Source organism: Triplophysa rosa, linkage group LG14 (genome assembly GCF_024868665.1).
Source record: "Triplophysa rosa linkage group LG14, Trosa_1v2, whole genome shotgun sequence".
NCBI lineage: Eukaryota > Metazoa > Chordata > Actinopteri > Cypriniformes > Nemacheilidae > Triplophysa > Triplophysa rosa.
In genome coordinates this window covers 17348910-17362132 of record NC_079903.1, presented here as the reverse complement: position 1 = coordinate 17362132, position 13223 = coordinate 17348910, and the positions used below count along the sequence as shown (strand labels likewise).

Below are 13223 nucleotides of genomic sequence, written 5' to 3'. Positions count from 1 at the left end.
CCCATGATAATTTGATGTACAGCACTCATGGTGAGGAGAGACAGGGTTTTCTCAGGTGACAGAGCTGTGTCTGTGTGCTCCCCATGCATCAACCCAGCTCATTAACAGGTATTTACCCTGGTGCCAAAATATGTCAATCAGAGGTGATGCAATTCTTGCCAAACGTTTCAAAACTTTTACACAACTTTCTACAATGAGTAGTAAAAAAACACAAATTCATCTTTAATGTAATGTAAGATCTGCTGCAACTTAAAAATTAAATAAGATTATAAATATAGAGATCCCCTGTTGTTTTTTCCAGATGTTAACATATCACTGCAAGACAACAGAAATAAAAAAAGGAAAATGTATACAGCTTCAAGCTCATTCTCAGCAAGCTGACAAGACAGCTTTGTTAGTAAAAATAAGAATTTATTAATATTTGATAATAGAGCTGAAACACATTCATAAATTGTTTTAGACTTATGGGGGTCCATTCAGGGTCCATTTGTTGTGCCGACTGGCAAATGCGTGGGCCACCTAGAATTATCCTAACCTTTCCCTCGATACGGCAGCCCTGATTATGAATTAGAAACTGTCCCACGAGTCCCACGAGTCAATTTAAAAACTAATTTTATTATCCTTGAAATCTCAGGATACTATTATTACGCATTCCAAGGGGAGTGCAAGGGGCCTTTGACACAGTTGACCATACTATACTGCTTACGTGCCTAGAGCACTGTGTAGTGATAAAAGGGCGTGCTCTAGACTGGTTTAAATCATATTTCACAAATCGAAGTTTTAGAGTATAAAAAATATAATCACCTATATTTAATATAGGTGATTTTACTTCTGAGGTGGCCTCTCTGTCTTGTGGTGTTCCCCAGGGATCCATTCTGGCTCCTATTCTTTTTTCTCTGTATATGCTCCCTTTGGGTTCCATCTTTAGGAAACATGGTCTGTCTTTCCATTGTTATGCAGATGAAACCCAAATCTATCTGCCTCTAAGGTTCAAATGGTCTGGAAGCACTTATGTCTTGCATGTCTGATGTGAAAGCCTGGTTGTCTTTAAATTATTTAAATTTTAATGAGAGAAAAAACTAAATTATTGTGTTTGGTCCATCGGACTCACGTACTCCAAATGTAAATCTTGGCGACTTAACCTCTTCGGTAAAGCCTTGGGTTAAAAATCTGGGTTTTATTTTCAATGATGGATTAAGATTTGATAAACAGATTAACATGGTGGTAAAGTCCTGCTTTTTTCAGCTTGCAGAGGCCATAATGCTCCCGTGCTTCGGGCCGAGGTTGCCACCCTTCTGGCGAAGGGGGCGATCAAGCTCGTCCCTCTAGCCGAGATGTCTTTGGGGTTTTACAGCCCCTACTTCATAATCAAAAAGAAAGGTGGGGGGCTGCGCCCCATCCTGGATCTGCGCATTCTGAACAAGACCCTTCACAGGCTCCCGTTCAGAATGTTGACGCAGAAGCGCATCCTGACGTCTATCCGACATCCAGAAAGACACGTACTTTCATGTCTCGATTCTCCGATGGCACAGACCGTTTCTTCGGTTTGCCTTTGAGGGTCGAGCATACCAGTACAAGGTCCTGCCCTTCGGTCTGGCCCTGTCTCCCCATGCCTTTACCAAGGTCGCAGAGGCTGCTCTCGCTCCCCTCAGGGAGAAACCATCTCGACAACTGGCTTGTCTTGGCTCACTCGTGAGATCTTTTGTGTATGCACAGGGACCTTGTGCTCAGGCACCTCGATGGATTGGGCCTACGCCCAGGCCGGTCAGTGTCGCTCCGCTGGAACTCATGACGCAGCGCCGTGGCGTTTTGTATAGGAACGCCATTCTGTCGGTTCGACACAACGTCGAGAGACCGACAGAAAGGGAACGTCTTGGTTACGTATGTAACCTCAGTTCCCTGATGGAGGGAACGAGACGTTGTGTCCTTCTTGCCACAGCGCTTTGCCGTCCGCTGCAGTGACCGGGAATGCCTCTCAGGTTCCTCAGCCCAAAAGGTGAATGAATGGGCACGCCATCTTCCTTTTTATACCCGTATGTACGGGCCGGAGACTGGCATGCTACGCCATTCGCCAAATTCATTGGCCTTTAAAAAGTACAATCGGAGACAATAGGTTATCAAGATCAAACCAAGATCGTTCACTTCATCAGGGAACTGAGGTTACATACGTAACCAAGACGTTTTGCAAAGAAGCTGAATCTACAATAAAGAAATGATCTAATCCATTACAGTGGCCAAAGCAAGTTACATCATTGTGTTGTCAGAATGATCTCCAGAGATGCATCAGTGGATATGTATTTGACTTCAGTCCAGTCAAACTGAATAAATGTGCAAAAGACAGTAACAGACAATCATTGCATTAATAGCAGTAAACATTCAGCAGAGCTCATAGAAAAACAGTTACAGTGATTTAGCTTTTCAGCTTTATACAGGTTGACCCTACAGTATGTTGTTTATTTGCATGATTTTTCCTGATGTGATTTATTTTGCTAATTTTGTGAATTCTTATTCATACTAATCTTTATATCTTTCAGGTCATTTCTGTTTTCAGCCACTTAACACTATGAATGTCATAAACACAAGTGTTTCCCTCAATATCTCAGTTGTGCGTCCTGAATACTTTTTTATCACTGGACTTTCAGGTATCCCATACACACGCTATCACTATATTTTCTTGTTTTGCATTTATTTTATTGCTGTAATTGGGAACTGTGCAGTTCTTGTCATTATAGTTGTTAACAGGAGTCTGCACAGCCCAAAGTACATTAGTGTGTTTAATTTAGCTTTGGCTGACTTGGGTATAACAAATGCACAGATTCCTAACATAGTTAGGACTTTTCTTTTCGAGTCACAGTACATCTCTTATAATGCTTGTTTAGCCAATATGACGTTTGTTTATTTCTTTAGTGGTACACAGGTTCTCACTCTTGTTGTTCTGGCATACGATCGGTTCACTGCAATATGCCTGCCGCTCAGATATCATGCTATTGTGACGAATACTGTCATGTTTGTAGTTTTTTCAGCAATATATGCATTAACTGCTGTAATGATAATCATAATGGTGTATTTTATCAGCCGTCTTTCATTTTGTAAAACTAATGTAATAGAAAGTTATTTTTGTGATCATGGACCAGTGTACAGGTTGGCATGTAATGATAATAGCAATAGCGCTTCTCACGCAAAGCTTATCACAGGTGTATACCTTCTAGGACCATTTCCCATTATAGTCATCTCATATCTAGCCATTTTTCTTGTTTTAAGCAAAATCACAAATTGGGAAGGATGTATTAAAGCTCTGAGGACGTGTGCTTCGCACCTTTTGGTGGTGGGGTTAGTTTATCTTCCGAAGACTTGCATTTACATTATAGCATTTACAACATATCTTTCTCCCAATGCGAGAATCATCAGCTCATCGCTTTCATATGTCATTCCACCAATGTTAAATCCAATGATTTATGTGTTGAACACAGCTGAAATAAAAGACACAATTCGAAAAGCATTTAAAAACAGATCTGGACCAGGTGTTTTAAACTGACTGTCTTTTAATTTTATTTATTTATTTGAAATTTTGTCATTTCTGTTTAATTAAAAAAAAACTTTTTAAATGAAAAAGTGAATATAATGGATAATTGGGTTAAATTTACGGTCAAGTGAGAATTTTGCTCTAGGTGCTGTATGTTACTTCTTGTATCTTTCTGACTACATGGCAAGATAAACAAAAAAACCTGAATATTTTTTAATATAAGGAATTTGAAAGACTTTCTGTGAATAATCTATGCTTATGTTGACATTTCTTAAGTTTAGTCACAAACTGTTAACTGTGTCATGTGTCCCTGTAATATAGCAGGTAAATGTAAGCATGTGTATTTAGTTTTGTGCAACACACATGATGACACACTTGATTTTGCAAATTAAATAATAATCATATAATGTGTTGATAATAAATAATGATAAATAAGTGTTTAAGCTGCAGTTTGTCATTTTGCTATTTATTTCTTTACAAAATTTAACATGAGCTGTCTAAACACCCTCTAAGTCTCAGTTCCTGTAATTGAAATGAATGAAATGTAGAACAATTATAAGAATATATGGCAGATTAAAGGTACTGTAGTTGTGAGCAATTTTTTTATTTTATTAAGGTTATAGTCATATTCTGTATGGCCACATACATTAAGTTCATTATAAAAGTTCCACCTGGTTGCAGTGATGCATCTTATACTGTAGCCTATACTCATCTAGGTGAGATAAGCTATGTTATCTATTGCAAATGGGGTGTGTTTTTTCTATAGACCGCTTTGGAAATCGTAAGCAAGGTTGATCCAACACTGATCCCGAAGAATTTCCTGTTTCAGTTTTTTAACATTGCACAAATGTTTGAACAAAATACAACCAACAGAACATTTATAACCGAATCAAAATGTTAAACAAATATCTTTTTGATTTAATTATACATGCAAGATTTAAAAATAAAATTAATCAAATGAAACCGAAAGTGCTTCTGAACCAATGTTTAAATCTTTAAAAGCTCTCTATAGTATCGTCTACAATATGAAAGCTTTCTATATGTATAATATAGTGTCACGTGTAAAATTAAGTTTATAATTGCAGAATACTGTTTATTATTTTCACATATCCATAACTACAACAAGTGTTACATCATAGTGTTCACCAGAGATCAATATGGAGATACATATATATTTAAATTCAATAATGCAGATATCCAATCAAATGATTTAAAAACCCAGTGAAAACAAAATTAAAGGTTTTTTTCTTTTATTAAAAATGAGAGAGCCTTAAGGATGTCAATAAACTGATATACTATTGAGCGCAAACAAAATGAGCATTTAGGAGATATAACCATTCAAAACTGACACGTGCGCTGAAATAAATCTAGAAATTCCATGACATCACACTACACTTCAGCCTCTCATCAAAGATCTTGTCCAATCAAATCTGCTTTACAATCTGAAGAGTCCCACCACCTTCACTAGCAGAGCTGCTGAAGTGGCACCTCAAATCAGCCACTTGTTCGCACATTTATTATGACCTACATGGTGAATGATACATAATGCACTAGATGAGATATAGGGGATAATCCAGACAGTGTAGACATTAACATTGAAGTCCTAATTTCGCGTAAGTGTCACGCGAGTGGTTGCACGTGAGTGTGCTCTGGTTAAGAGACACAAATGATAGCACAGAGCTGATCATATGCGCGATCATATGCGCAAATCCGCTGAGAAAACAAAATGTATCTGACCCGTTTCAAGTCTACACAGAATGTTGTATGTTAAGGCTCTATTCGTTTTGATCCAATAGGATACCATCATCTCTCCGCGGGAGCTTTCGTCACTGTCATTTGCCGGAAAAACAAGTGTCACGATTATGTGGAGACAGAACCCAAACGCAGGCAGCGGGAGTACAGGGGTAACAAAAAGCTTTTATTATAAACAATAAACACAAACAAAAACCCACGATGGGGAAAAACAGAACAAATCAAAACTAGGAAACAAACTAAAATACTTCCCGTAGCAGGGAGACAAAACAAACCAGGCAACACAGTAGTCCAAATAATAAGTCCACAAACACAACGAACAGGATAACCAGGACCACGGAAAATCCACACGATACAAGGAGGACACGGCACGACGAGAACGACAATGAACCGACACAGGACTGGGAATACACAGGACTTATAAAGGGGAAACACTGACGAAGGATAATTACACAGGGAGGGTGACGGGCAGGTGACAATACTCAAACAATAATGGGACAGGAGAGAGGAATGAAACACAAACGGAGAAACAAGGGGGCGGAGTTAGGCGAAAGACCGGAGGACACGCGGCGAAATGTCAAAACAAACCGCCACGTGTCTCCACACAAGACGAAACACACACACACAAGAAATGGTACTGTCACGACCCTGTCCACAAGACACGAAAACTCCGAATAGGAAGGACAGGACCCTGACAACAAGCCTCAGGTTCATGGAAGCTAGACATCAACATTAATAGCGCGGTCAATATGGATATTTCTCTTACACAAACGCATCGATTTGCTTCAGAAGACCTTTGTTAAGACCATGGAGCTGAGTTGAGCAGTTCTTTTATCGATGGATGTACTTTTTGGAGCTTCAAAAAGTCCACAACCATTCACTCCCATTCTACCGCTTGGAAGTAAAAGGATACGTGGTATTATAACTTTGACTGCAATATTCTTCAAAAAGAAGAAAACCGTATTCAGTTAGAATGCCTTGAGGGTGAGCAATTTTTTTTTTTGATTTGCCGGTGAAATAGCCCTTTAAATGCAGCTTTGCCAGGCTGAGGCTGACTGTGCTGTAAATGAAATGCTATTGGTTATTTTAAAAGGGGGAGGGGCCACTCTATATGTCTCGCGCTATCTGCATTTTTGAGTTGATATTACATCAAATAATGCTGCACATTCCAAGGCGATTCAGTAAGTCTTTAAATGCGCACAAGGAGACAATACAAAAATATTACATTAATGGCTGAGTAACTCATAGACAAAACGTCAGTCATTTGGATTTTTATCTCGTTTATGCAGGTTTGTGATTTCATTATACTGCAGTTATAGGTTTTTCATGATATAAGATTGATTGTGCTACTTTTGTGAATTTTGAGTATTTACAAATCTTTATATCTTTCAGGTCATTTCTACTACATTTCTAGCTACTACTGTAAACACCATGAATGCAATAAATACCAGTTTTTCCCAAAATATCTCCATTGTGCATCCTGAATACTTTTTTATCACTGGACTTTCAGGTATCCCATACAGCCGTTATTACTATATTTTCTTGTTTTGCATTTATTTTATTGCTGTGATTGGGAATTCTGCAGTTCTTCTCCTCATAGCTGTTGAACGGAGTCTGCACAGCCCAAAGTACATTGGTGTGTTTAATTTGGCTTTGGCTGACTTGGGCGAAACAAATGCTGTGTTTCCCAACATGATGAAGACTTTTCTTTTTGACTCACAGTACATCTCTTATAATGCTTGTTTGGCAAACATGTTTTTTGTTTTCTTCTTTATTGGTACGCAATGTCTCACTCTTGTTGTTCTGGCATACGATCGCTTTGTTGCAATCTGTTTACCACTCAGATATCATGCCATTGTGACTAATACCGTCATGTCTTTATTTTTTTCAGCGATATGGGCATGTAACGCTTGTCAGGCGAGTCTGACTGTGTATTTTATCAACCGGCTTTCATTCTGTAAAAGCAATGTCATTGAAAGTTATTTTTGTGATCACGGACCTGTGTTTAGGTTGGCATGTAATGATAATAGCATAAATGTTTTTATAGCCAAATTTAACACATCCCTTTTCCTTGTAGCTCCACTGATCATTGTAGTTCTGTCGTATCTAGGCATTTTTCTCGCCTTAAGTAAAATCACAACTTGGGAAGGACGTTTTAAAGCTCTGAGGACATGTGCTTCTCACCTTTTGGTCGTGGGATTATATTTTCTTCCCAAAATATGTGTTTACATTATAGCGTTAACAACATTTCTCTCTGCCAATGCAAGGATCATCAGCACATCTCTGGCATATGCTGTACCAGCAATGTTAAATCCCATCATTTATGTTTTAAACACAGTTGAAATAAAAGACTTAATTAGAAAAGTACTGAAAAAGCGGTCTGTAGGGTGTAATATAACATAATTAGATTTGACTGCATCTCTTGTTGTAAAGACAAAATTAAATGTTATGTTAAGGCTGTTTAGTAGTAAATATATTACATTTTGCATGTGGTAACATTAAATATACATTTATGTAAAGACTAAAAGCTTCAAGTCGGACATGTAGATTCTCTGTTCTTTTGTGTAAATGTGGAGAACAGCAATGATTCAGACAGGCAATAAGTGTGTTTCATGCACCTTAACCTACTGACACAACAAGCAAAACAGAAACATTCTGAATAGTTTCATATGCAATGTAAATGGCTTTCTGTAAACAATCTATACATAGGCTATATTGCTATTTCATGAGTCAAAATAAACCCAATCTGACATTGTAGTATGGGGTGAATTTAAGTTATTTGTATTTGTGCAAAACAGTCTGATGAAACACTTGGCTTTGTAAATCAAATAATGTTATTTCCTAATATTTTGGTATTTGAATTCTGATATCAGGTATCCATTTTGACTTTGACTTTGACTGTGTTTCTCTGTTTTTGTTGTGGTTTATTGTTTTCCTCTGTATGTTTTTACATAGCACAATTTTCACATGATCCCAGATATATGCACCTATTAATCTGAAGCGTATTGATGTTTCTTGCTTAAGGTGACTCTTTAGGTCTACAATAATAAAGAGATCATCCTTCTGCTTTGTTTTTGTTTTGGACTAAATGTTTGTATATAACCTTCTTTAGTGATTTTAGAGATATCTGTCTTACCCATTCAAGTAGATAGAACTTGGTCTAGGGACTGAAGAACATGACAAAGGCAACCACATGTCTCTAAAATATAGCAAAAATAATAAAAACAAATAGAGTGGACACAGGTTATTTTCACACACTTTCTCTATTCATTATTTCTGTGTAAGCATGAACCATAATCTTTATAAAAGTGCTGCCTATAGTCGGTGAAACAGCAGGTCAGGATGTGGCATAGCGTCTGGGTATGCAGGTGCATATGGGATCGGTGGCCCGCATCCAAGTTTTATTCATGGCCGTCTAATACTGTAGAAAATTACTAGATGACTGGTCTCAGATCTGGTCAGCCCATATGCAGATGTGAGTGGGTCCTCCCCCAGAAAAAAATATAGAGCCTAAAAACGACAACATTTCGCCAGTTGCTTCAGTGGCGTAGTGAGTAAGACACGTGATAAGTAGTTCTGACGCCATATGAATGCAAGATCGAATCCACTTTTTGCCGAACTACGTTTTCACATCAGATCATACAGGCATTTGTTTTCCAAAAAATGAAGAAAATATCTGAAAATGGCTAACAGGTGTTTAATAATAAAGTACGTGGTAAGGTTAGGGGTAGTAGAGAGGTCTTTATTGTCCCAATTAGTTGGAATCCATTTAATAATTTACACTCTATTATTATTGTATAATGTACAACATTTGTTTACCTTGCAGTGTCGTAACGGAATGAAGTTTAATTTATATAGACTCTGAATGAGCTTGTCAATGTCAATCTGATCGAAACATATGAAGGAAGGCGAGGATTACTATCCAATCAATCCACGTGAGATTTCCAAGTCTCACGAGAGTAATTCAAGATAACGGAGCAGTCGCAGTTCTGCGATGTCATACACTGTCTGCGCAGCCTGCGCATGCTGCAAGAAGTCGAACGTGCGCTTACGTAGGTCGGCTTCTGTTAGCATAACACTGGATGACAGTACAGTACATCAATGGGAGAGATTAATTTTGAGTGACAGTAAAACTGACAAATCATATCATCTTTCTAAATGGGCGTGCTTTGTTTTTTACATTTACATTTACACATTTGGCAGACGCTTTTATCCAAAGCGACTTACATTGCATTATACTATACATTTGTTTTTAAGTATGTGCAATCCCTAGGATCGAACCCATGACCTTGGCATTGCTAACGCCATGATCTAACCACTGAGCTACAGGAAAGCAGAATTTTTGCTAACTTTCCACCATCCGGGGGTTGTTCACCAGCAATCTCGTAAAGCGGAAGAAGCACCCGAAGAATGTTTGCCAAACTTAAAAAAGAAGAAATGCGGAAAACGTCATTCAAAACGCAAAACACTAACAGCCTGTGGATGAACTTTGTTATCAAGTCTCGGAAAAAAAAGAGAAAAGCTGATAAACGTTATTCAAAACAACAGGAGGAAGACTTTGCTATAAAGTAATATGATCATCAAATTGTAAGTTATTTATGATTTATTAGGCCGCCATTCCTCAATTCATTCTGGTTGCTGATGTGAGCTTAGTTTGAGACGAGTGATTTTGACTGGTCAGTTTTAAATGTAACATATTGTGCATATTTGCTATTATTCTGCATAACAGTGACATTTTATCAGATAAATGGTAAATTTAACTACGGTCAGTTCCATACGTTTAGTTCACTGTAACGTTACCAGTTTAATGTTAAGATTTATTATAATCACAGTTTATTCGCAGGTGAATCTGTGTTTACTGTCTGCTAGTGTAGGTTTTCTTTGCTGAGAGCGCTCTCATGAGGTGTTGCTTTGTAAGCTGGTATTGTGTACGTTAGTCTGTGTTGGTTTTATGATCAGACTGGGAGGCAGTGTCGGTCATGTGTGCAACCCGGTCCATTATTCTGTTGAAGAGCACATACACGCGTCACGCCGATCGTAATGCATATGTGTAATAATGATTTGTATTTGTATCGCTTGTTAATTTGTCTTGCTGTGCTGTTCGGCTTGTTGCGTTTCAAGTCTGGAGTAGCATTGTAAATGTATCATGTGGTAAGTGTGATGGTTTAATGATGTATGCGCACTACTATAGGAAAGCACAGTAAGGTAAAATAAGGTTAAGTGTGTGGGTTGGGGTAAGGCGGGCGCAGAGGGCCAAGGCTCAAACGTCACGGTTCGCAGAATCTCTTTTGCAGTGTTAGCCTGCTATAAAGGTAATTTTGTTTCATTCAAAGATACATGCATACTATCTACAATTAGATTCATAGAGTTTCATAAATGAGATTTCAAAATAAGATTCCATTTAGCTTTCCTGTTGCTCAGTGATTAGAGCATGGCACTAGCAATGCCAAGGTCATGGGTTCGATCCCAGGGGATTGCACATAGTCAGAAACAAAATGTATAATGCAATGTAAGTCGCTTTGGATAAGTGTCTGCCAAATGTGTAAATTTAAATAGAGTCCAATGTAAATAAGAGTAAATTATTTACCTTTGTTTTTTGTTTAAAGCTATTTAGGTTACTACTTAACTGATTGTTGGTGTTGTTAACAACCACAAATATATTAGTGATATATTATTACATATTCAAGAGAGAAACTAAATTAGGTGGTATTTGCAGGCTGGTATACAAAACATCCATTACTACTGCAGTGGCCAAAGCATGCTACAAATGCTTTGGGGGCAGTCGTGGCCTAATTGGGGGCAGTCGTGGCCTAATTGGGGGGCAGTCGTGGCCTAATTGGGGGGCAGTCGTGGCCTAATTGGGGGCAGTCGTGGCCTAATTGGGGGGCAGTTGTGGCCTAATTGGGGGGCAGTCGTGGCCTAATTGGGGGCAGTCGTGGCACCATACTTGGCCTCACATCACTATCAAATAAAAAAAATCAAACATGCAAGTGTTACATCATTTCGTTTTCTAAATACATCTCATGAGATGTATCAAAGCATATATAAGTTTAGGTTCAAATGACAAACACTCAGTGAGCTTTGCTGCATGACGGAACAAGGAAAGCATTTTTTATAACTCACAAAACTGTCAATGTTAATTCAGGTTCTTTCGCTTTATGTTTATGTGCACAGGTCTGTGTTTTTAATATTATGTTGTTTTGTATGCAAATTGATCTACAAATTTGCCTTAAGGTACATTTCAAGGATTTATTTTTATTTAGTTTGTGAACTTCCTACATTTTATTCTGGAAATTTCTTTTTTCAGCTTGGGCAGAACATCAAACGCAAGGTTACCATGAATGCCATAAATACTAGTATTTCCCTCAATATGTCATTTGTGCGTCCTGAATATTTTTTCATCACTGGACTCACAGGTATCCAATACAGCCGCTATTTCTATATGTTTTTATTTTGCACTTACGTCATTGCTGTGATTGGGAATTCTGCAGTGCTTCTCCTCATAGCTGTTGAACGGAGTCTGCACAGCCCAAAGTACATTGGTGTGATTAATTTGGCTTTGGCTGACTTTGGTGAAACTAATGCATTGATTCCTAACATGATGAAGACTTTTCTTTTTGACTCAAATTACATCTCTTATAATGCTTGTTTGGCAAACATGTTTTTTGTTTTCTTCTTTACTACGATGCAGTGTAGCACTCTTGTTGTTCTGGCATACGATCGCTTCGTTGCAATTTGTTTACCACTCAGATATCATGCCATTGTGACTAACACAGTCATGTCTGTAGTTTTCTCAGCGACATGGGCATTTAATGCATTTATGGTTGCCCTGACTGTGTCTCTTATCAACCGCCTTTCATTTTGTAAAACTAATGTAGTACTGGGTTTTTTTTGTGATCATGGGCCCGTGTATAAGTTGTCATGTAATGACAGAACCATTAATAATGTAATGGCAGCACTTAACATGGGTTTATACCTTGTAGCACCAATTATTCTTATAGTTCTGTCATATCTAGGCATTTTTATAGCATTAAGTAAAGTCACAACTTGGGAAGGACGTTTAAAAGCTCTGAAGACCTGTGTTACACACCTGCTGTTGGTGGCATCGCTATTTCTTCCCCTTTTTTGCATTTATATGGTTGCTTCAACAACCACTCTTCCTGCCAATATAAGAATCCTCAGTACATCTCTGGCATATGCTGTTCCACCGATGATAAATCCCATTATTTATGTTTTAAACACAGCTGAAATAAGAGATTTAATTCGAAAAGTGTTTAAAAATAGGTCTGGACCAACTTGACTGGATTTTACATGTTCTTGTATTTTCTAATTAAAGCAATAAATTGTTTATGTGGAGGATAAATTAGTAGTAGATAAGTTGGATAACATTTCCTGAAGTACATTGAAATGGAATCAGTGGACTAATGTAAGATCTTTATGTGTAAAAGTAGGGACAATAGTGATATGCTTCTCTTTATTTATTGATTCAATTATTTATACAGTCCTAAATACAAGTGTACTTATTTCAAAGTGTGAATGTGTTCTGCTTGTATACTGACCATAACACAAGACTAAACAAACAGGAAAATAAAGAATATTTAATACATGAAATGTATAAATGTAAGATCCATCTTGAAACCAATATCTGCTGATTATTTTGGGTAATGTAGTGGTGCTGAAGAGTACATCACACACAGCCAGATTTATAATGCAATAATATACAGGTTTCTGAAGGCTTTTAGATATTACAAATAACATCAAAAATACAGCATTTACCACCATTGTACACACATAAACAAAGAACAGGACTGCTGACACAATGCCATAATATCGAGGCTGAATGTCAAGGCTGGCGTGGAAAGAACCCAATTGCAGGCAGGCAGTGAAGGGGTTAATGCAAAACAAGACTTTAATAATTCAAAACAAAACACCCACAATGGGGAAAAAA

General features: G+C 37.8%; 3 protein-coding genes across 3 annotated transcripts; all 3 read left to right on the top strand.

The window, feature by feature from the left end:
- Positions 1 to 2563: 2563 nt before the first annotated feature.
- Positions 2564 to 3535, top strand: LOC130564473 (olfactory receptor 52E4-like). The gene has a single exon (XM_057350555.1). It carries the CDS (start codon positions 2564 to 2566, stop codon positions 3533 to 3535), a length of 972 nt encoding a protein of 323 aa, XP_057206538.1.
- A 3171-nt stretch (positions 3536 to 6706) lies between these two features.
- LOC130564922 (olfactory receptor 5B12-like) lies at positions 6707 to 7678 on the top strand. Its single transcript, XM_057351382.1, has one exon. It carries the CDS (start codon positions 6707 to 6709, stop codon positions 7676 to 7678), a length of 972 nt encoding a protein of 323 aa, XP_057207365.1.
- A 3925-nt stretch (positions 7679 to 11603) lies between these two features.
- On the top strand, positions 11604 to 12575 carry LOC130564954 (olfactory receptor 52E4-like). The gene has a single exon (XM_057351434.1). The coding sequence runs from the start codon at positions 11613 to 11615 to the stop codon at positions 12573 to 12575; it is 963 nt and encodes a 320-aa protein (XP_057207417.1). The 5' UTR covers positions 11604 to 11612.
- The last annotated feature ends 648 nt before the right edge of the window (positions 12576 to 13223 follow it).